Here is a 24,313-nt window from a genome sequence, read left to right as displayed (position 1 = left end):
GGACCATGCAGGTAGCAGAGGTACTGTAAGTCCCAATGGCCCCTAGTATGGTGATCTACCCTCTGTTGTTGGCGATCTATGGCCTGTTTTTATATTGTACTGTCCAAATAGTGATACTATTATTTTTTAAGTTTCCACACTAGTTTTAATAATAACTGTGATAGTCTAGTGGTTTTACTGTCCTTCGTCGACAGGTCCTTCATAATATGCATATATATTCTTTTTGTCACGTATGTTCTCGTCACGATATGGCTGCAATATTGCCGATGTGACGTTAAATATTAACTCACTCACTCACTCACTCTTACGACCAGCAATGGGGTGCTGTGGACACATTCTGCCCCGGGTGCACACGGGAGTATATCTGTGAACCAAGAAAATATTTCTTACTTATTACACTCTTTCTCTTGAATGTTATCTTGTTTTGTTGTTCTTTCAAGGCGAAAAAGTCATTCCAGGTTCATATTCGGTGTTATGGTTAAGAATGTACCATGACAAACAATGTAAGAAATCCCCTGTGAACCAGCAATTCAGAACAAAGACAAATTTAAAATATTCAGGTACTGTAGTAAAGCAATAAGAGCAAGCTATACAAAGTCACAATACAATATCACAATACCGATTGCAAATACAATACAAGTGAGACAAAATCTAAGGCAATGGATCACAATAGACTTAGTGTGAGAGAGAAACAGTCGTGCAGAATGTAACACAGTGAGCGGTCTGATGGCGGCTATGGAGATGAAGCGTAGGCAGAGGCAAAATGATAAACTCCAGCGAATGGATGTGAATGTGTCCGAACACGACAACTAGCCTTTATATACATAATCAGTCATTTCCCCAAAAGTTTCAGCACCTCCGGCCATCGCCCCTGAATAACTCCCGGAAGTAAACAAACAGGAAGTAAAGGGCAGATAATTTCAGGACAACCTGCTGCCAGAATCCTAAATGTGTTAACCAACTATTATACGAAATATGACCCATAATGATCATTATTCCAAACACTAAGCGTTGTGACCTAATAATAATTATTACTTAAAAAATAACAAAATATAAAGACAATACACACTCTTAACACCAGGTTTGGGCTATATGTGACACTGGTCGCAACCATGTGCCGCAGTTGCAAAAGGTCAATGACCTTGACCTCGCTTCAATGCTAGGTATTCATACACAAACAACATATTCTCATCAAAACGTATTTTGTTCTACTTTAAAACTATCACATTATATGATAAGGAGATTATTGACCTGTGTTTCCATATCATTAATATCATATGATTAGTGATAGAAAATATTTTTTCCCTAATAATATGATATTAATCATACGGAAACACACTCGGTCAATAATCTCTATATGTCGGTTATAACTACTTGGGTTGTCAGTCCAGACTTGAAGAGGACTTGAAATGTCGTATTTGCAACACTAGATATACTCATCAATATGTATTGAAAGGTAAAGATCCCCCCGTTCTGCATCCATTGTGATGACAGAATCACAGTCAAGCATCTCCTGCTTGACTGTGGAGAATATTCAATCAGAAGGGATCAGTATTTTAATTCCCGAACTATGAAGGATCTTTTCAGTAACACATTCTCATTTAATCATTGCATTTTTAAAAGAAATAGATTTATTAGCTAAATATTTTTTATTGGAAGTTTAAATTCATAACTACACTTGTTAGTGGCTGTATCCTCAAAGGGGGTTGAAGTACTGTAAAACTATTGTCCTCCTGAGAGGGTGCCTAAGTCCACAAACATTCAAAGCAAATTCAAACTTTCCACGTTCTGTCTTTTTATTGTATGGCTGGATTTCCCAAATTGCTGACGCCTGAGGGGATTATGTAAACCCAGCTAGGGTCCATGCAGGCAGCATGCGTACTGTAAGTCCCCATGGTTCCTGGTATGGTGATCTACCTCCAGTTGTTAGCAATCTATGAACCATTTTTATCTTGTATTGATAACTTTCGGTGAAAGTTCTTTTCACGGCATTGTTATTCTGGGGTTATCAGGCATTAATAGGTAATTTCTCAGGTTTTTCGGCTAAATAGATCATGAGAAAGTAGCCCTTTCATCTGGGCGGTGTTTGCGTGCGTCCGCTCCCTTCGCTGGTCATTGTTGTTGTATCTGTATTTGTCTTGTACATTAATTAACTAATAATTATTATTGGGTCACAACATTTAGTGTTTTGGATATTAAATATGATGGGTCAAATTTCGTTTTAATTGCTGGTGAAAACTTTTAGCTTTCTGGTTTTCCGTAATTTATCTGCTCCTAGTTTTTCTATGTGTCGACTTCCGGGAGACGTATTCTATGGCATTCTACAGTGTAGACGATGTTCATTTGTGCCCGAACTTTCGGGGATTGACTGTTACAGCCAACACTTGAAATCCCGTCAACGCTTGAATCTACATTATCTGCTGTGTTGACATTCTGCCATAGCTGTTCTCTCTCACACCATGACCTTGGTGAGTTTGCTATATTGTATTTTGTGACCCATTGACTTGGATTTTTTCTCTCTTGAATTGAATTTGTATTCAGCATTGTTATATGGACTTGTGACTTTGTATACCTTGCTCTCGGTGTATAATACAGAATGTGAACGTTAACGACTTGTCTTTGTTTTGTTTTGCTGGTTTACAAGGGGATTTCTTACATTATTGTCACGGTAAATTCTTAACCGTAGTAGTAGTTGTAGCAGTAGTAGTAGTAGTAGTAGTAGTAGTAGTGAGGGTGACAAGCCCTTTCCACATCCAGAAAAAAATTCAGCTAAATCTATGGTCGTGTGTGTACAGTGACTTATCGTGAGTATTGTCACTTTCATCAGTCTTGCAGCTGTTCTAGACAATGTCACAGTTGTACCAGATTGCCTTCACGAGACAGTCCAGGAGTCACCTACTGAAATTTGCATCAATTATTGTAGTTATACAAAGTGACCGTTTTCACACACTTAAGCTTCTCGTATAAGTTTTCACCGAAAATATCATATCATAGCCAGTGTATTCTCATTTGTGAGACCTACAGCTTAATCTCCGAGTCCACCTCTCGACACACCAGCCATTGTTCTCTTGAACAGTTTGATTGTATGTTTGCATAATTCTACTTAGATGTGTACTTGTATTACAAGGTGGTAAGGGCAGTATCTGAAACATTGAAATAAATGCAAATGCTGTCCGTGATGAGCGTTAACTAAAACCAACAAAACTTGTTCTCGGTGTTTCACTTAAAGGTCACATGCAACGTGAAACACAACTTTGCAGATTCTGAAACCTTTCGGTATGTACTTACCGAAACATATTATCAAAAATGCCAAACAAACCTCTTAAGTTGAAGAAACGCGATGAAAAAAAGCCCGTGAAATCGCAGTTCAAACGATTCACTAAATATGATTCGAATGACTGGATCTGACTGAAACTGGGGCAAACTCTTCTCAGTTACAAGTCCTGCTTTGTATTTGGACGAATGACAGTTTCCAGCCACGTAGTAGTTCACCTTTTCTACTGAGATGATTTTGAATCCCTATAACCAAGCAAATAATATATATATATATAAGATAACAAGACGTGTAAACATATGTATTGTATCATGTTTAGTTTGCTGACTGTAGTACGCTTGAAGGCTAAGCAGAAAATTACGTACACAGAAATCAGATTTACAAGTGATTTACACTGAACGGAAACCGCTTATCCAGAAAATGTGTTAGCCTTCCGGCCTCGAACCCCAAGCCCTGTGACCTTGAAGACTGACCCAGCCAATGGCGTTTTCTCCAGTTGGGCCGGGGTCATCAGGAACTTCGATGAAGTGACGTAAAGGTCGTTGAAGTCCTCGCCACCGAAACAACACGACGTTATCTTTTCGCATGGGAATTTGACAGTTCGGATCACAGTTCCTGGACAGAAACAATAAAGGTTCATTCATTATAACCAAGCAAATAAGTATTCACAATACAGGCTGTGTAAATGTTATACATGTATGTTGTTACTCTCCCACTCCCACTCTCCCACTCAACGAACTTTCAGATACATGACAGCAGCATGTTCCTTTGCAATTGCGCCTGGCCCAGATGAACCACTACTTGACGTATCTTTATAGCATAACATGCATTATCAAGGGCACCGATCCTGCTCATATATTTCCACCTCTTACAACAGCCGTGGGTCGCTAGTGATTATGTTTTCAGGACCATCATGAGTCCAATTCAAATACATATGATATGTGGAGAGATAAAATGTCATACTAGTCTACAATTTATGACCGAAACTTGAGCTAGGACCTTTTTCTGACGTTGAACGTAGTCCTCATGTCTTCATGAACTCTGTCGGAAGTATTACATAAGTATCTAGACGATAACTGTAGGCGCCTAGACATTACAACTACACACCATTACTCTCAAGAAGTGTTATCACCGAGTCTCCTAGCCAAGAGATCTAATCTTATCACACCGGGAAAGGAAGACTGACTTGGTCTTCTTTCTGCAGCTGCTCCATTCGCCAACAATATTCTTACCCACTTACCAGTCTCGGGATCGATTCGGACAACTTTCCCAGCATCAAAACAGGCCATCCATAACTTCCCCTCTGTATCAATGGCCATTCCATCAGGAAACCCCATATCGTGTATTTCAGTAGAGCTGAAGTCTGCTACAGTTCTCTTGTTGCCTGAAACAAATCCAAAACAAAACGCTAACTTGACAGAAAACGGGGATGTCTTGAATCTTTACGAAATTTGTAAAACAATATGATTCAGCTGAAGCGGATGTTTACAGGAACCCGGACATCTGTTGGTCCTACTCGTCTTGCTGCTTGATGCAGTTAATTCGATGTACAGACATCCGATTTGATAATAAATGTTTCTCCTGATTCAAACATAATTTGTCAGCTAGAGTATTGCAGAATCCAGAATGGACAGAAAGATAACCTGCGAATAAAGTGTTATCGAAGTGTCCACTGGTTGTAGCTAGAATGTTGCTGAATCAATAAGCTTGTTAAACAACAAACAAATCATTAAAGTGCTAATATGTACTGTGGAAGTGGGAAGATGAACTCAGGAGACATTTCAAGACGAAACTCATAACGACAATTTCCTATTACAGAAAGACAAATATGGACATCGAAGAATGATGGCAACATTTATGGATATACAGTGTGGCAAGAAATTATTGAGAATTTCAGGAATATGTTTTATTGGATTTCTAGTATAAATAAACTTGGTTCCATTCAAGAGAGACAACACCCTTAATGTCTTTTCAGTAGTCTGAGAATAATTATCCCCCTTTGTCTGCTTGCTAGCAGACGACATTTTGGTGATCCTCAGTATGGATGATTTACATAAGAGTGAGTGAGTGAGTGAGTTTAGTTTTACGTCGCACTTAGCAATATTCCAGCTATATGGCGACGGTCTGTAAATAATCGAGTCTGGACCAGACAATCCAGTGATCAACAACATGAGCATCGATCTGCGCAATTGGGAACCGATGACATGTGTCAACCAAGTCAGCTAGTCTGACCACCCGATCCCGTTAGTCGCCTCTTACGACAAGCATAGTCACCTTTTATGGCAAGCATGGGTTGCTGAAGGCCTATTCTACCCCGGGACCTTCACGGGTCGATTTACATAAGAGGAAGTTGATATTAGAGAATTATAACAGGGGCATCAGATCAGCTAAAGTGATTTCACAGAGAAGAGGTAACACTTTGATCACTGCTTATCGTGGTTTGAAAATATTGGAAATGGATCTGGTACTGAGCACCAAGGAGGCGCAAATAGGCCGAGAAAAAATATTGTCGGCTACAGGACGCAGCTTGGAATTCTTGTCTCTAAAACCAAACGAAGGAGCTTAGAAAACTTAACTCTGAATATGATTGATAGAGGAACTGTGCTTTTCTGTAAGGAGACAATTAGAACTGAGCTGCATGCAGTGGGTTGGCAGAAAAGTCGAGGATCTTGAAACACGAACAAAAGGACCGAAGGTGGAACTGGTGCTTAGGGCATCGACGATACGATTGTCTCCAACGTTTCCTAATAGACTGAACTTCTGGACCAAAACAAACAATAACGTAAAAAGCCTTTGTATCAGCCACCAAAGTACTGTCCCAAATTTATCGTGTGCGGTGGCATATGTGTGTTAGGGGCAACGTCCGTCCGTGTATTTGAAGGGAATATAAACAGTGCGTAGTACACAAATATTTTCGAGGAGCATTTACTTCCATCTGCTCACGTGTTCTATGGAAATGTTTTGATTTTCCAGAACGACAACCACTCAAAACATCATTCAAAGCATCCACAGGTCTTATTTCTGACGCAAACTGCATGTATAGCCCTGACCTAAAGCCAAAGAAAATGTTTAGAGACTTGTCGATGAGAAAGGTCTGACAAATATTGCTCAAATGAAAGAAGTGGTCCGATATACAGCATGCATCACAACTTTCGAACTTCTTTTTATCAGTAGTATGTCCCGCTGTACTGAAGCCTGCATCGCTGACCATGATGACTTGACAGACTACTGACTGTACATCTGTCTTTGCGTCTGGAGTTAGGTTCTGCCAATATTCAGATTTACTACGCGAGTAATAAGTGTACAAAATTAAAACAAAAATACAATCTTAAAACTCTCAATAAATTTCTGGTAATTACTACTGATATTCCGTAACGTTTCGACATGTCCAATGTTTTTAATGTCATTATCAAACAAATATATGAGAGATTATGTACATGAGTTGTCATTGTAATCATTCTTCATCAACTTCATCCTTCTAAACTGTTCACCAAAGAAATATGAATATCTTGTACACTATCCTACTATTTGTTCAGTCACAATATGAAACTGAACGCTCCAAACAGTATGGGACACCTTGGAGTTTGGAATGCAACTGTCATACTACGTTAGTCAGGTTCACATATTTGCCTTGATCTCTTGACTCCAGATTTTCATAAATCTTCATTTATTTTCTTCCCGACTTACTGAAGTTTATCTCAACATGATCAACAGCACGTCCCACAAGCAAATTAACTGATGACCGTTTCTCTTGCCACGTTTCAGATGCAAACTGTTGGATTTGGACAGCACACAGGACATACCACCACCGTTGATGAAAAGCTCTACAACATGAATTTACCTTGGCAATAGCGTCGTATAAATGAAGTGACAAAATTTTGGGGACCTCTGCTTAGGAGGTAACCTTCCCCTATATTTTGCAAAAGGTTTAAAATATTAATGACTAAGGACGTAAAGAAGTGCCCTGAAATATTTCATTAGAAATGGGTTGTGATGTCTGCACTTGCCCTTGCAAATAAACTCAATCATGACTTGCGTAAACCTAAAATCAGCCGCATGGGCCGCATGAGTTCTCGACTCTACTTACTGATTGTTCCAGCGGTGATGTCAAAGTCGAAGGCCCAGACCTGTCTGGGAATGGAGTCGACGTAGTACATGACGTTGTTGTCGTCAGTCCAATCCATGCCGTTGCTGATGCTGATGTTACTAATATGTTTTTTGACGCTCCCATCAGCATCCAGGCTGTACAGTGAGCCCTGACTTTTTGGCCAGTTATCAGGTTCAGGGATATCCTTTCCGTAGAAACAAGACCCTGTGTGGGGGCAATCATATTAGTTATTCATTTTAGGATGTTCTAACAAATAATGCAAATTTTTTATTTCATAAAGCATAAAGTGATCCCTGTACCTGTATCAGAGGACACATGTTTAAATATACATGCATCAATCGAATAGAAGTGGCAAAACGCTTTCTACATCCATAAGAGTTCAGGAAATAGTACATCATCCTGAATGGGAGAGTTTGTTCAACTTCAGCATTCTAGTAATATCAAGGGGTGTGAAGCAGTTTTTTTGTTTTTTCTATTTTGTTTTGTTTTGTTTTATTTGTAAATCCAAGCACGTACATGAAAAACATAAACAGAATCAACTGAAACGGGATTCGAACCTACGATGAGAGATGTTCACCTGGTGTTCAGAGGTTGCAATGCACGAAAATGCAGCGTTTCAAATTAAACATGAGAAAATATATTAATCACATGAATTTATTTGCAGACGTTCCCATGCATCTCCTGAATTTATCGGTGCTGTGCTTGTTGTAGGTGGTGAACTGCAGTAACCTGTTGTTTCGTGTCAAACAGTAGTCATCTCACATTCAACACGAGAGACAAGAATATATAAACCTACCTATCCAGAGTCTTCCGGAAGCATCCACTTTCCCGTCATTGAGCATATTAGCGTCGGCCTCGACCTTTGCAATGCTGGTGACCTTGCCACTGTCCCAGGAGTCCAAGAAAGCGAAGTCTGTCTTCTGAGTCACCACGAAGCCTCCCTTTTGGCGCGGGATGATGATACTCACCGATGAGTCTCCAGTGATGAAACATTATGATGTAACAATTATAAGAGTTTTAATACTGAGAGAAAGTAACAATGCAAAACTAAAAGGAACCTTGTGCTTGGCCCCGAGAACGTTTAGTAGTGGATGGGTGAGTTAGTGAGTTAATATTTCACGTCACATCGGCAATATCTCAGCCATATCGTGACGAGAACATTTAACATTTAAATGGAATGTATGCATATATTAAAAATCTGTCGACAAAGGACAGTATAATAACTTGAATATCACAGATATACATGTAAAACTAGTACTTATATATAAAACATTTTATCTAGAAGGGACAACACAATATAAAAAAGGCTGTAGATCGCCAACAACTGAAGGTAGATCACCACGCTAGGGACCATGGGGACTTACAGTACATTTGCTACCTGCATGGCCCCTAGTTGGATTTATACCACCCCCTCAACCGCTGGCGATTCTAAGACATTTTAGCCAAAATTAAAATAACACAAATGCTACACTTAAAAATCCTGGAAAAAATAAATTCACTTTGAAATAAGAAATGGAGTCACAGATTTGTTGAGTGCTGCCTTGGCAGCAAAGCCCGCCAGTGTATTCCCTGAAATACCTACGTTCCTGGGTAATCAACAAAAGACGATGTCGTATTGGCCAGTTGCAAGATCCTTATACATTTCAATAATTTCAAATAAAAGTGGATGTTTACAAGACATTTTTTAATGGCCTAAAGACAAGAAAGAGAGTCTGAAAAGATTATATACTGTTTATGTTCAGGGTGTCTTTGAATATATTTAAGAGCTGTTAATATGGCGTTAGCTTCTGATGTAAAAATAGAACTATTATCTGGTAATCTAGAAGATCTTGTTCTGGATCCAATGACCGTGGCACAAGCCACTGCATTACCGTCCTTGGACCCATCTGTAAATAAGGATTTATAATTGTTATGCTTATGTTTCAATTGATTATATTCTTGTTTATACTGTAAATTATTCGTTTCTGATTTTTTAAAAGTAGTTAATGTTAGGTCAACTTGTGGCCTAACCAACTGCCAAGGAGGAGAAGAAAGAGGGAGGGAGCTATATTCCAGCTCAATGTCGGCAGCAGAAAGAAAGGGTTTAATTCTGTGTTCTAGAGGCGGGACAAGAGAAGACTTTTTGTTGTATAAATCCTCATAAAGGGGATTGAAAACACAGTTATATGCAGGGTTAGATTAGAGGGCCAGAGTACATGTACTGTAACGCTAACTTAATACGGCGCTGCTCAAGATTCATTAGAATATAATTTAGTAACGTATTGTAAAGACAATTTTATACGGTGCTGCTCAAGCGATGGTTCATCAGCCTCAACAAAGAGACTAGCAACAGGTGAGGTTCTAAAAGATCCAAGACGAAGTCTTAGGCCTTGGTGATGGACAGAATCTAATAGTGTAAGGTTGCTTTTACAGGCTCCACCATATACAATGGAGCCATAATCAAGTTTAGATCGTACCAATGATCTGTATAAGTGAAGGAGGGTAGTTTGATCCCTCCCCACTTTGAATTTGAAACAACCTTTAAGAAATCTAGTGGCTTCAGACATTTAGCATGAAGGGATTTAATGTGTGGCAAGAAGGTTCAATGAGAATCGAACAGTAGTGGATGACTTTTTCATTGTAACGTTTCGATTTCGTAACAGAGCACAAACAAATTATTCCAAATTTGACGTTTTTTATCATTTGGTCCAGGAGAAGGATGCAATGATAGGACACATTTCATCAAGTAAATTGCAAGGAAAAAGTAAGTTGTCATGTCGTGTGTAAACAACACACATCTGGAATCATCTTTGTCCTCAAAGTGACAGCGACGTCATTGAGGAAGTGTGTATGAATGCCCAGGGTAGTCATATTCCCTTTCGATGACGTATACCCTAACTCATTTCTCATTATGTGACTCGTTCTGCAAATTTAGAGTGAACTCTGAGTTTTGTATTTTGTTAATTTTGACCCCTTGACACTGTCTTAATGAATTACAGGAAAAGCAAATGCAGCGTTACACTTAATTTTCAGTCAAATTATTAGAAAATATTGTAAAGTGTAAATATATCATAAATACCACATACGTCTTTGTATTTTCTGGTCAAGTGAAGTCAGTGATAACCTACTTTTACGCGGTGTTTTAGTCAGACGTACGATAAGAATTAAGAATTATTCGGGATTAAGCTTTCCTAGTAAAGTACAAATGCACGACATTGCACAAGTGTGTAACATGGTTGTATTCCGCAAACCTAACTACCAATGTTAGGAGTAGAACACGGGACATAGCCTTGGTAAGAAACGTCTTTAACTATACCGCCCTATTACTGCTATGTGGCATTGACTCATTGTATACGATTAGTTAAACTTTTGTCATGCAATATTCGGACCGTTCAAAATATTACTGTGAAAAGACCTTTTTGAAATGTTTGCATTGGTTTTTAACAACCCTATCCAGATAGGGTGACAAGCGCCGCCCTCTTGTGTGTGCCCATGATTTCACTCAAAGGATTAAGTGGTTATAGCGTGAATATTTACTGACCATAGCGTTAGAGCTGGGATATTGCCAGGCGTAATCAAACGTGCACACAAACTGAACTGAGTGTACAAATGAACTCACCTCCAAGGTTGAGTCGGCTGTCCTCTCCCGTGACGGCATTGTATCTGTGGACGTCATCTGCGAAACAGTCCACGTAGTAAAGGCACTGCGTTCTATCGTCCCAGTGGGGTCCTTCCCCATGCGGAATATTCTTCACAACGACCTCAATCTTCTCAGACATAATCTGGAATGGTGGGCAGAAAATGAATTCGAAAGGAATAAGTTATCTTGTAGCAGATTGTATCAGCTAATGCATTTTCCTTGGTTGTGTATCGTCTAGAAATATTCTAGTCTCAGAACAATTATTATCTGGCTGAGGAAGTAATGCAATATACAAATAGCGAGAAAGTGGAGAATAGGTTGTTCCCGTTTATAAGCCCAAATCATAGACTGACCCGCAGTGACTTGAAGCAATTCAGTGTTGCAGTCAGAAACAGTCAAGGAAGATGAATGCTGCCTGTAGATGATCGAGTCTGGACGAGACAATCCAGTGATTGAGATCACGACCATTAACAACTGGGTCTGTTGTTCATTCTGCCAACTCCAGTCTTGATATTGCTAGAATATTGCAAGAAATTGTGAAAACGTAGCTCACTCTCTCATTCCGCCATCTGTGCAGCCTCACCTATTAATATGACCCAACTGATTACTGAAGGTATGCCCTTGACATGTGCTACAGCAGAATTACATTCTATCCCATATTCATCGTTATGGGCAGGGTGGTAATGTTTGTTGGGTAGTCTTATGCAAATTTCATGGACGATTGCTTGCCAGTCAACTGTGCAATCAATCACTGCATTGTCTACGCCAGTCTCGATTAATAGCTGCATGAGGTCACGTATTACTGGGTGTGCGTTTGCGAAAAATAGACAGTGTGGTGACTCGCTCACTCCGTCATCTGGAAAACCTGAAACGTCCCATTTCATCAGATCATGAATGGTCTTAAAGCGGTAAAAGCGGAAGCAACTGCTGCACGTACTCACCAAAATGTGTCGTGTGTGAATTTACTCAATGCTTGCCATTTGTTCTCCGCCCCGACCTTTATCTCCACGTGGTTATCCTCTCAGCTGATAATGACAGCGGGCAATACAAGCGTGAGACACACCAACCATTGATTTGAGTTTGTGATAGTCTGTTTGCATAGCCCAGTTATGACGCGGGCTAATTGTCTATAGTGAGGGGGAACTGCTGCAAGTTAATCTAGTCATGACACCCCGTTAGAATTACTAGAAAATGTAGTATAAAATCTCGGAAAACATTTGAAGGTTGGATCCCAAACCTGGGAAAATGCACTGTAAATTATAGACAAGTGCTAGAATTCAAAACGGTTAAAAAGACGAGATTTACCTCTGAAGTGAGGTGAAACTGACACCCATGAGACTCAAAAGCTTCATAACCATGACAACAGGGTGGGAATATTAAGAAATATATAGTTTTACAAGATGAAATTAGACTGCTACATCCCCGGCAAAATTTGAAACGTGGATAGTATGCAAAATCTTTACTTTAAGTAAAGGTGGTCATACAGAGCATGCGATCTTTTTCAGTATATGCACGAGTGTTTGATTTGATACTCGAGATTTCTCGTAAACTTTTCGTACGAGGTCACACAATGATTTGATGTACATACCATGTTTTATGTTAGTACAGTAGAACTAACCGTAGAACTAATCATAAATCATTGAGTTAAATAGCCCAAGTTTGCTGGAGTGAAACAAACGTCTTCTAGCCTTTCGTTATAAGCGTGTCTGGATCTCAGTGAACTTGTGTCATCTGATGTGCTCTGACAGAATGAAGAAAATATTTAAACGTTTCACTGCGATCTCTCTTAGCAGTTGTACATTTTTTTCATATCTAGGTAAACTTATTATCAGTATCATTTCTATATTACACACCTATATTAACAACCTCGAGTAGGGGGTAGCGTCAGGGAAACCTGGAGATTGCCCAATCAGAGCACAGCTTACCACATCGCGAAAGCTGACATTTACCTCTTGAACTTTTACCTCGACTTGGGTTTAAGACTCAGTGGAGGAGCTTAACGGATAACGCTGAGCCTTTACTTCGAGATACTTAGACTGTACGCAGAGATTCACAATCCTCGTATCAAAAACAATAAAGGGTAAGTTCATAAAGCGGCAGTGGAGGTCTCTCTGCCCAAAATCACATACTGCGAAGTAGGGACTGGCGAGATTGATGCAGTTCCAGTGTTTGTCCTGGCCTCGATTTCTCCAAACAAACTTAAAGATCACATATCCTCTATAGGTGGTGCAAATACATAAATCACACACTGACATCGTTATAAATGAAATCTCTTTATTAAAACTGCTCATTTCGATCTTTAATTACCTCAAATCGACCTTTTTGACAACAGTGCGCAATTCTCAGCCGCAAACGAGATTTGAACCAATCAGAGTGAGTAAATATTTAACATCGGCAATATGTCAGTCATATCGTGACGAGAATCACAAATATCATACATACTAGTAAATGTCAACGGTGGACACTAAAACAACTGGATTATTACAGAGAGATAATTAAAACCAGTAATGAATTCTAAAACAGTCTAACTATAGAGGACAATACAATGTAAAACACGGGCTATAGATCGCCAACAACTGAAGGCAGATCACCATACTAAGGATCATGGGGACTTACAGTACCTTTGCTACCTGCATGAACCCGTGAACGTTTGTTTCCCGACATGTCAGAACTTGACATTGCCTCAGAGATGAAGGATCAAATGCTAAAGCGCGGCGTACTTTTAAACAAAACAAAACGTCAATCTTGGCAAAATTACGTATCCAAAATAAATTCTCAGACACCCATGTCCAAGGTATGGAACATGGTCCAGAAAATTAAAGGTAAAGGTACTAAATCTAGTGTCCATCATCTTAAACGTGGAGATCAATTACTTACTGATAAATCAGATATTGTACAGACCCCGGGAAGAATCTCACTCTCCGAAGACAAAGAAGGAGGAGGATGTTTCATTACTGACTTCAGCTCGCTTCTAGATTCATTCAAAATGACAGCGGGAAAACTCCATATCTGTGGGGATTTTAACATTCATATGGAGGACAAAAGACAGCACGACACTGCCAGTTTCTTGTAACTCCTGGAAACCTTTGATTTAGTTCAACATGTTGGTAAACTAACCCACGTCAGAAACCACACCTTGGATCTTGTGATCACGAGAAAGAATGAACTAGATATCAGAAGTGCACGCATGGAACATTCTGTTGTGTCTGATCACTATGCAATCATAGCTACTGCCAGTTTCAGAGTGCCCAAGAGACCAAGACGCCAAACTTCATTTTTGAAATGGAAACATATTGATTTGACAGAGTTCAAATCTGATCTGATTAAAACTGTTGCTGAATAACGTTTTTACTGACTACAATGGATGATCCGCCAGTGGCCCTATCACCCGGAGGTGAAAAACAATGGTATGCATTTAAATGACAAAGGTCAAATGTATCTGTTTGTTTTAAATATGTCTCTTGGAGACATAACGCTGAAGGTGTAAAATCCTGGACTAATAGTTGTAATTCATGTAAATTAGTCCTCAATCCTCTGCAGTTCCACTGTACAATATTTTTGGAATAACTTTGATTTATTGACGATCTACCCCGCACTCTTTTGGAGGGCGACAAGCTATATGCCCTAGAATGGACGTTTTCAGATACGTCCATGTCTTCAAGAGATCCATATTTGTTGAACAACTGAATTATATTTTGTGACCCTTTTGGGGCTCTGCCACTTTGTTGTTTTCAACCATCAGACTTAGGTTTTGGGTTTAGTTTTAACAATCTGTTGTCTATCAGGTGTTGAATGAGACTCAGAGCGTGACTGTGAAGATGACTTATGATCAGAGGACTTGGACGTAGTAGGGAGTGATTCCTCAGTCTGTGATGATATAGCAGGGTACAAAACCTGTGGGGAGTCGGAACTGACCCACGTCAAGGTAGTTTGGCATCCTGTGGATGATTTTGTTATTTTAGAGCTGAATTCAGATGATGATTTTGTTACTGGAGCATAATTTTCTAGAAGGTCAGATCTCTTCAACAGTTTCTTTGCCTCAGAAAAAGAGATATTTTGGGTAAACCTTATTTTGTTAATCGCCATTTACTCTTTCCCTATTGGACACTGTTTTGAAGAAGATGAATGGTCGCCTGAGCAATTGGTGCATTTTTTAAAGTCACTGTCACAATCTTCTGTTGTGTGTGTCTTCTCACCACAGTGAGCACACACAACAGACACTGTGCAGGTGGATACACCGTGTCCATATTTCTGGCATTTAAAACACCTGAGCGATTTGGGGATGTAGGTTTCAACTTGGATATTGCAGTAACCTGTTTTCACTGGGAGGATTTGGCAATGATAAGGAAAACAGATAGGTATTCGTTTAGAATGTTTCATTGCTTCTTCGGGTTGAAAAGCGCGTCACATACAGCACACCTTGATGTTTCATTTCGCATGCTATATCAAGTTCGGACATGTCAGCAAACAACCGATCACGATCTCTAACGATACCTTTACCTGTGTTCAAGGTCTTGTGAGCAGAGACCGTGACCGGAATGCCCACAAAAGATTCAATGCTCACCAGAGTAGTTGCTTGTTGTTTCTTGTCGCACTCAACTAGTAGCGCACCCGAACGTAAGCGTCTAATGTTATTAACATCCCCAGCAATACCATGAATACCCTTAGATACTGCGAAAGGGTACAACTTTAATGGTGTCTTGTCAGGAGTCTCAATAACAAGGAAACGTAGCCAATACTCAATCGATAGAGATGGTCTGTGATCAGTATCAATTTCAAGTGGACGTTTTGTTTTCTTATGGGGGATTTCATAAGCCATGTTTGGTGTCATATGGTTCATCATGCGAGCTCCCCACCCACCATGGACTATCACAAAGACAATGCTAAAAGTGATTGAGTGAGTGAATCAGTTAATATTTTACGTCACATCGGCGGCAATATCTCCGCCATATCGTGACGAGAACGAATATCAAAATCAATTATATGTCTACTATAAAACCTGTCAACGAAGGACAATAAAACAACTAGAATATCACAAATGGAATTAAAACTAGCATGGAATGTTAAAAATAACATCACCATTTGGACAATACACTATAAAATCAGGCTGTAGATCGCCAACAACTGAAGGTAGATCACCACACTAGGGACCATGGGGACTTACAGTGCCTTTGCTACCTACATGGACCCTAGTTGGATTTACACCATCCCTTCAGCCGCTGGCGAGTGTACAATATGCTAGCCAAAAATAAAACAACAGGAATACTACGATTAAAAACAGTGGTAGACTTAAATTTACTATCAATGTTTTTGGACTTACGTACCCTCTCAGGAGGACTATAATTTTACAATACTTCAACCCTCTTTGAGGGTACAGCCACTAACAATTCTAGTTACGAATCCAAACTACCAATTATTAAAATACATCTTTTTACAGAAACATATTGCTCAAAATTCAACAAAAAAAATCAATTTCTTTTAAAAGAACAAGAATTAAATGAAAACTAACGCTGCTAAAAAGATCCTTCATTGTTTTAACTGTAAAATACATATCCCTTGTGATGGAGAATTCAACACAGTCAAGCAGGATATGCTTGACCGTAACTCTCTCATCACAAGGGATACAAAAAGGAGGATCCTCACCTTTTAACAGGTACGCATGAGTATATCTAGTGTGGCCAATACGACATCGTCGTAGAATAACCTCTTCAAATCTCGACTGACAACCCAAGTGGGTATAACCAATGTAAGGTTTTATCTCATGTAATTTATTTATACCTACTTGGGTGTCCCACTTCATCTGCATCAGGTCACGGATATAACATCTAATGGTGGCTTTGTAATCACTGTAAGGAATAGGCAGTGGTGTCACAGATTTGTTGAGTGCTGCTTTTGCAGCAATGTCAGCCAATGTGTTTCCAGAGATCCCTACATGGCTGGGTAACCAACAGAAGACGATGTCGTATTGGCCAGTTGCAAGACTATTATACAATTCAATAATTTCTATTAAAAGTGGATGTTTACAAGACATATTTATAATAGCCTGAAGGCAAGAAAGAGAGTCTGAATAGATTATATACTGTTTCTGTTTAGGGTGTCTTTGGATATATTTAAAAGCCGTTAGTATGGCGTTAGCTTCAGCTGTAAAAATAGAACTATTATCTGGTAATCTAGAAGATATTGTTCTCGATCCAATGACCGACCTTGGACCCATCTGTAAATAAGGGTTTGTAATTGCTATAATTATGTTTTAATTGGTTATATTCTTGTTTGTATTGTAATTCATTAGTTTCTGATTTTTTAAATGTGGTCAATGTCAGGTCTACTTGGGGCCTGACCAACTGCCAAGGAGGAGAAGAAAGAAGACGGGAGGGAGCTATGTTTTGCAGCTCAATGCCGGCCGAAGAAAGAAAGGGTTTAATTCTTTGTCCTAAAGGCAGAACCAGGGAAGACTTTTTCTTGCATAGGTCCTCACAAAGGGGATTGAAAACACAGTTGTATGCAGGGTTTGTTTGATTAGAGTATAACTTAGTAGTGTACTGTAAAGCTAATTTTATACGGCGCTGCTCAAGAGATGGTTCATCGGCCTCAACGTAAAGACTTTCAATAGGTGAAGTTCTAAAAGACCCTAGACAAAGGTTTAAGCCTTGGTGATGGAAAGAATCAAGTATTTTGAGGTTGCTTTACAGGCCCCACCATAAACGATGGAGCCGTAATCAAGTTTCGAACGGATGAGAGATCTGTATAAGTGGAGTAGGGTAGTTTGGTCTCCTCCCCATTTTGAATTGGAAACAACTTTTAACAAATCAAGTGCCTTCAGGCATTTAGTTTTAGGGATTTAATATGAGGCAGAAACGTTTAATGTGAGTCAAAAATTAATCCCAAGAACCTGGCCTCCTTGACTACTTTGATGGGAGTGCCATCTAGATATAGGTCAGGGTCATTATGTGGTTTGTATTTGTGACAAAAATGTATGCAATTAGTTTTCGATTTAGAAAATTTAAAGCCGTTTTCAAGACACCATTTACTAATCTTGTTTAAACACAGCTGCAGTTGCCGTTCAATGGTATGCATATTTTTACCACGACAAGAAATATTAAAATCATCCACAAATAACGATCCATCAATTGAATCGTTTAAGACTTTTGATAAACTATTTATCTTTATACTAAAAAGTGTGACAGACAAAATACTGCCTTGTGGAACACCCTGATCCTGATTGTAATGATCAGACAGCGTTGACCCCACTCGGACTTGGAATTGCCTGTCGCTCAAAAACTCTGATATAAAAAGAGGTAAACGGCCTCTCAAACCAAAATCATGTAGTGCATTTTTAACAAAGGATTCTAAACGTACCAAATGATCAATGGTACTGCGATTTTTCCTGAAACCACATTGGATATTTTTTATAAGATTATTGGTTTCAAGATACCATGTTAATCTATTAGTTACAATTCTTTCCATGGTTTTGCAGACACAACTCGTTAAAGAGATTGGTCTGTAATTCGAAGGATCCCGGCCAGGTTTTGAAATGGGTACTACAATGGCTTTACGCCAGGAAGCTGGGAAGTTCCCTGAAGTCCATATTGCATCAAAAATATTTAGCAACGTTTCCAGACATGATTTGGGCAAATGCTTCAGGAGCTGATAGTGTATATCATCAGCCCCTGTTGCTGTATCATGAGCTTGCTCAAGGGCAGTATGTAGCTCGTGCATTGAAAATAATTCATTATAATCTTCACCATTGTTTGAGTTAAAATTTAAGCTTTTCTTCTCCTGTTGTTTCTGAAACAGGAACATAATTGGAAGAAGATGAATGCTTGGCGAGCGTTTCACCAAGTTTATTTGCAATGTCAGTTTTGTTAGTTAATAAATGATCACCATCCTTCAGATGGTGAACAGTAGATTTGGAACCTTTGCCCTTTATTCTTTGAATCATGTTCCACACCTTTGACATAGGCGTGCGTGAATTTATTTTAGAAACGTAATTTCGCCATGACTGACGCTTATTTTGTTTAAAAGCACGTCTAGCTTTGGCATTTAGAATTTTAACTTTATCTAGATTATGTACAGTAGGGTGTTTGCGAAAATACTTCTCAGCTTTCTTCCTACACTTTCTGGCCTGTTTACATTCGTTATTGAACCATGGTTTACGAACCTGTGGAACCGCAGAGGACTTGGGAATAGTTTGGTAAGCAATATCATTCAGTACATCGGAAAACAGTTGTATTGGATCTTTACTTGTCGCAAAAACATCATGTTTTAAGTGATCGGTACATAGTTTTTCATGTAATACCCAGTCAGCCCTGGCGAAGTTCCTTCTGGATAAAGGTGGATCATCACCATGGTCAATTGGTTTGAGAATGGTGGGAAAGTGATCGCTCCCAGATAGGTCGTCATGGACCATCCATTCAAATTCATTGTATAACATGGGGTCTGCAAGAGATAAATCTAGGGAAGAATATGTTCCTGTAGCTGGATGTAGATATGTAGCTGCATCACCATTAAAAATACATAAATTATTATCTGAAATGAATTCTTCAATAATTTTACCTTTATGATTTGTGTTTGTACCTCCCCAAAGCGGGTTGTGGCCATTGAGGTCACCCATGATTATGAATGGCTTTGGAAGCTGATCACATAGATTTTGAAGATCCGGTTTTTGAATGCTACAGGAGGGAGGTATGTATAAACTGCATAGAGTGAATGCAATGTGCATGGTTAGGCGAACAGCTACAGCTTGAAGATTCGTATGAAGCGGGACAGGGCTATGTATTATGCCCTGCCCTACCAAAACGGATGAACCTCCTGTTGCTTTATCTCCTGGAGGAGAGAAAGAGTGATAATTGCTGTACTGTCTTAAATCAAAAGTATCTGTATTTTTGAGATAGGTCTCTTGCAGACATAGTGCTGACGGTTTTAAGGCCTGTAGTAATAACTGGATCTCGTTTAAGTTATTCTTCAGTCCTCTGAAATTCCATTGTATGAGATTACGATTTTGACTCATGGCGGTTCTATTGGGGATCTCTCCCGCGGACGTGTTGAGGAAGAACCCATATCTTTGTGCTGTGAAGATGGAGACACCTCCATCTCAAGGGGTTCAAACGAGTTATGAACCTGCACAGTGACCTGTTCTTCAGCAGGTACGAGTTTCTCTCCAGTGGACGGGGTTTTAGAAGATTTCATACGGTTAAGGCGTTTTCGCTGTGCTTTTGACATTCCAGTATGTTCCTCAACGTCAACATTTGTGTGCGTAAGCTCAGGTTATGACTGACTCACAGTTTGAGAGGCAGATGTAGTTTCAGGAGAGTGGCAGTCAGGAGTACAAGAAGAAACAGCTTTTACTGGTTTAACAGATTTTATCCAAGTCAGTTCAGTCTGGCATGCGATAGAAACTGTTTTGGATTTTCCAGAGACAACAGCTGAGTAGCTAACAATCGGCGATATTTCAGATTGGATCTGGCTTGTAACTTGCTTTTTAGCTTCAACAAAGGAAATATTGCTCTGATGTTTCAATTTGAGGATTTTTGTTTGTATCAGGGCAAGATTTTGACGACGATACATGGCTACCACTGCAATTTGCACATTTAGGATCTTTATCGCAGGCAGGATCATGGTGATCTTCACAGCACCGTTGACAACGTTGATCATTACGACAGGATGTAGAACCGTGTCCAAACTTTTGACAGTTATAACACCGGAGTGGATTTGGGATATATACCTCCACTCCGATATTGAAATAACCAGCTTTTATGGATTTAGGCACAGTACTTAGTGCAAATGTAAACAGGTAGGTGTTGCTTGGTTCTGTGGTACCATTTTGTTTCTTTACAGAAAAGCGTTTGACTGAAGTAACATTTTGACTTTTCAGTTCAGAAACTATTTCCTCTTCAGACATGTCCGCTAAGCACCGAGCTCTGTCTCTAACAATACCTCTGCTAGAATTCAGCGTTTTGTGCGGCGAGACGACAACATTGATATTTGCAAACTTGTGCTGTTGTAGCAAATTAATTGACTGCTGCCACAAGAAGCAAACCACCAGGAGACGTGAAACATTCTTTACTTCTCCACATATAGCCTGAATTGTTTTTAATATCACAAACGGATTGAGTTTAAGTGGTTCGCCATTTGCAGATGCAATGACTATAAACTTAGACCAAGGTTCTTGCTGCTGTGAAACTGGAACCTCTTCATGACTTGAAAGATGATCAGCCTCTAGACGTCTCTTTTTGTCATTTCTACTTGAACCAGAATTCGTAAGAGACATGATGGATATAGTAAAGTTCAACACCACTGCTCCCCACCCGCCACAGAGTGTCAACAAGGACAGTGTTTTATTGCAACGGATATCCGGCATGCAAACACTAGGGATACAGCGAGGTTATACTCCGATAAAGACGACATAAATAGCTATATTCGTCTACCAAATATAATGTTATGCTGGTTCGGCTTTAACAAAAACTTGGAGACATACAGAATTTAGAGGTCGACATCACCGGATTGGCCCATGAGCCACCGCCTTCTGGCATAGGACTCTAGGCAATTTAATATATACATAATCTTTACATTTCAAATCAAAAGGACCAATACCCAACAAGTTCAATGTGCAAAAATAAATTCTATGCACGGGGCATGGCGTGACCAGCCGATTGATAGAACCGGGCCAGTTCTACCACCCGTCTAGGTGAAGTCAGGGCCAAAGTGGTGTGTTAGGCAACAGGAACACGGTTCCAGGCCCCTGTTGCCCTCAACCACCAGGATCCCGTCCTCCACCGACACAGGGCCGCAACCCACGGCAAACGGGTTGGTGGACCAAATATGCCCCCGGATCCACAACGGGGGGTGTCGGCGAGCTCTTAGAGTTGCCCAGCACCCACCACGAGGAGGTGGCTCGCCACGGGTGCCAGCAATGCTAAAAGCAAGTGGGTCTCCAACTTGCAGCACCTAGGATATCCGGATGATATGCTCCAGCAGAGGAATTAACATTAACAATTAATAATTAATAATTCTACCAGATTAGCCCATGAGCCACCGCCTTCCGGGCATTGGACTCTAGGCAAAATATAAAAGTGAAATAATTTCAAATTCAAATACATATTTTAAGCCAAGTGATCTCACAAAACAGTTTCTGGAGTGTCCGAAATTGTGTATCAAAATATGCATACACAGGGCTTGGCATGACCAGCCGATTGGTTGAACCGGGCCCATTCAACCACCCGTCTAGGTGAAATCAGGGCCGAAGTGGTGTGTTGAGCATTAGGAACACTGGTCCTGCTCCCATGCCCTCAACCACCAGGATCCCTTCCCGGGTCCACTACGGGGTTGTCGGCGAGCTCTTGGCGTTACCCAGCACCCACCACGAGGAGGTGGCTCGCCATAGGTGCCTTTTTACTTTAGAGGTTGAATTGGCTTTTTTATGATTTGTTTCGGTAACTGCATACCGAAAGGTATCAGAATCTGCAAAGTTGTGTTTTCCTTTGCATGTGTCCTTTAAAAAAATTTCGTTCCATGAGATACCCTATCAAAATAATACAACATATAAAAATAATACAACATATCAATAATGCCCTATGTTCCATTGTGGGCAGTTCTCTCTGGAGGTCTTGATGTTTCTTTTTTGTTTGGGAGCAGTGTCTGGCCAGCACTATATTGCACCATGTTCAGTTTATTAATTTGCGTCTCCAGTCCAGCATGAAATTTATCATCTCGAAAACGCTGGGGTGGGCTTTTCCAACAAGTTTCTTTAACCTCCAATGTCAACCTCCAACCTGTTATTTGTCCTGGGCACATTTCTGTCATGGGGTTCCATTCCTGAAGGTTATTGTTTAGTTATGTTAAATATAGCAGTATGTGTTAACTGCAACTAGCCCATGTACAACAGGTATAGTCTCTCGAAGCCTAAAAGTGTTCAGTTAGGTAGGTACATTTCATTAGGCATATAGGACTTCATGCCTCAATGATTTTATGGGATTATGGTGGATTGTTGCTGGACTGGCCCAATATTGATCTATCCCATCTGTATCACTGGTTCTATTGGTAAAGGTTGGATCGACCACAGGATTCATAGCAAAATATATTGTCATGTGTTATGTTATCACAACACAATCTGCATCATTTAGGAAAAAAAAACACAAGGTGATATTGTTTATGGTTATTGTTATTCAGTGTTCCCAAACACAAAATAAGTGGGATACTGAGTCGGAATTCTTTTCTAAACGGCTTGTGCATTGTGAAAGAAACACCCATGCATCTTCACTCAACCGAACGCTGTAGTAAGAGCATCAGCATCCTACCCCTAACAGAGTGACTTCTGTCCACTGAACAGTGGTCTGTCCCACTCTTATTTCACGCCCCAATTACTTCACTAATTATGTCGAGGGGTCACACTGTAATTAGTCTTTGGGATATATTAGGTGTGAATTTGAGGCCTTGCGAACCGTTTTACCATCACCCACCAGTTATCTCCCCTTGTGAATCTTTACAAATTGTAAATGTCTTGTAAACACCATCTTTCCAAAATTGTAAATTTCTTGTAAACATCATTTTTACAAAAGATTTACAAGCTTGTAAATGTGAACTTTTTCCAGTGTCCTACTTTAGATACAGTAATGGGCAGCACTGTTTCAGGTTTAGTCTTTGCCAGGTTTAGAAGAATGATAGATATAATGGGCCACAAGGACCTTCTGCGTTGGTGTAAATTTTTAGTATCTTTTTTAGATTGTTATTAATGTTTCCCTTGTATTGCATTATCTCCTACTTTACACTGCCACTCAGTTTATGTAGTTTTTTTTCTATTTGTGAACCGAATTAACTTCGCAATATAACACGTGGCCTGCCATGTGATCATAAGTTAACTCTCGCTCTTTTAGCAATTACGACAACAACATATCCATCACAAGAAGAAGCAATACGCACTTTAAATACCCAACAAACTGTAGGATTCACAAAATGAATACTTCAACTAAATATATCCCACCCCGACACTGCAACTATCGTTGGAATATGCCGTTCGGATATGGTGTCATTTAAATTGATACTAACTGATACTAACATCGGTATGGGTTGATTTTGACCTTTGATGTAATTGCTGACATGGATATCACGTTTGTGATTGCAGCCATGTATGCTTATCACGTTTGTTCTTAATTTGAAAAAATATAAATGTGAGGGCCGAAAACAAGGACCTCTCAATATTGCTTTATTCTGTTTAATATTTTAATATGTTCTTTTCTGTTTTTATTTACAATAAAACTATGTCTCTTTCTGGCTGCAGTACCAAGAACAGTGACAGTAGTAATCATTATGAAATATG

The 24,313-nt window shown here is 39.7% G+C and overlaps 1 protein-coding gene across 3 annotated transcripts in view; it reads right to left on the bottom strand.

Moving 5' to 3' along the window:
* Positions 1-3,560: 3,560 nt before the first annotated feature.
* LOC137281930 (regucalcin-like) overlaps positions 3,561-24,313 on the bottom strand; it is a 158,078-nt gene continuing 137,325 nt past the window's right edge. The window contains exons 1-6 of one of the 3 annotated variants that reach the window (XM_067813655.1): positions 11,943-12,010; positions 10,981-11,143; positions 8,179-8,358; positions 7,362-7,586; positions 4,515-4,658; positions 3,561-3,889 (exon numbers count right to left, since the gene is read on the bottom strand). In XM_067813655.1, the coding sequence (XP_067669756.1) occupies positions 3,684-3,889; positions 4,515-4,658; positions 7,362-7,586; positions 8,179-8,358; positions 10,981-11,140 (915 nt within the window). In that variant the 5' untranslated portion in view covers positions 11,141-11,143; positions 11,943-12,010 and the 3' untranslated portion in view covers positions 3,561-3,683. Of the gene's footprint in view, positions 3,890-4,514; positions 4,659-7,361; positions 7,587-8,178; positions 8,359-10,980; positions 11,144-11,354; positions 11,576-11,942; positions 12,011-24,313 lie in introns of those variants that run through there. The other 2 variants (XM_067813656.1, XM_067813657.1) reach the window with 2 other exon arrangements.

The sequence above is a fragment of the Haliotis asinina genome, chromosome 4 (genome assembly GCF_037392515.1).
Source record: "Haliotis asinina isolate JCU_RB_2024 chromosome 4, JCU_Hal_asi_v2, whole genome shotgun sequence".
Taxonomy (NCBI): Eukaryota; Metazoa; Mollusca; class Gastropoda; order Lepetellida; family Haliotidae; genus Haliotis; species Haliotis asinina.
Note: the sequence above shows the minus strand (reverse complement) of the source record. Positions and strands in the feature narration are given on the sequence as shown.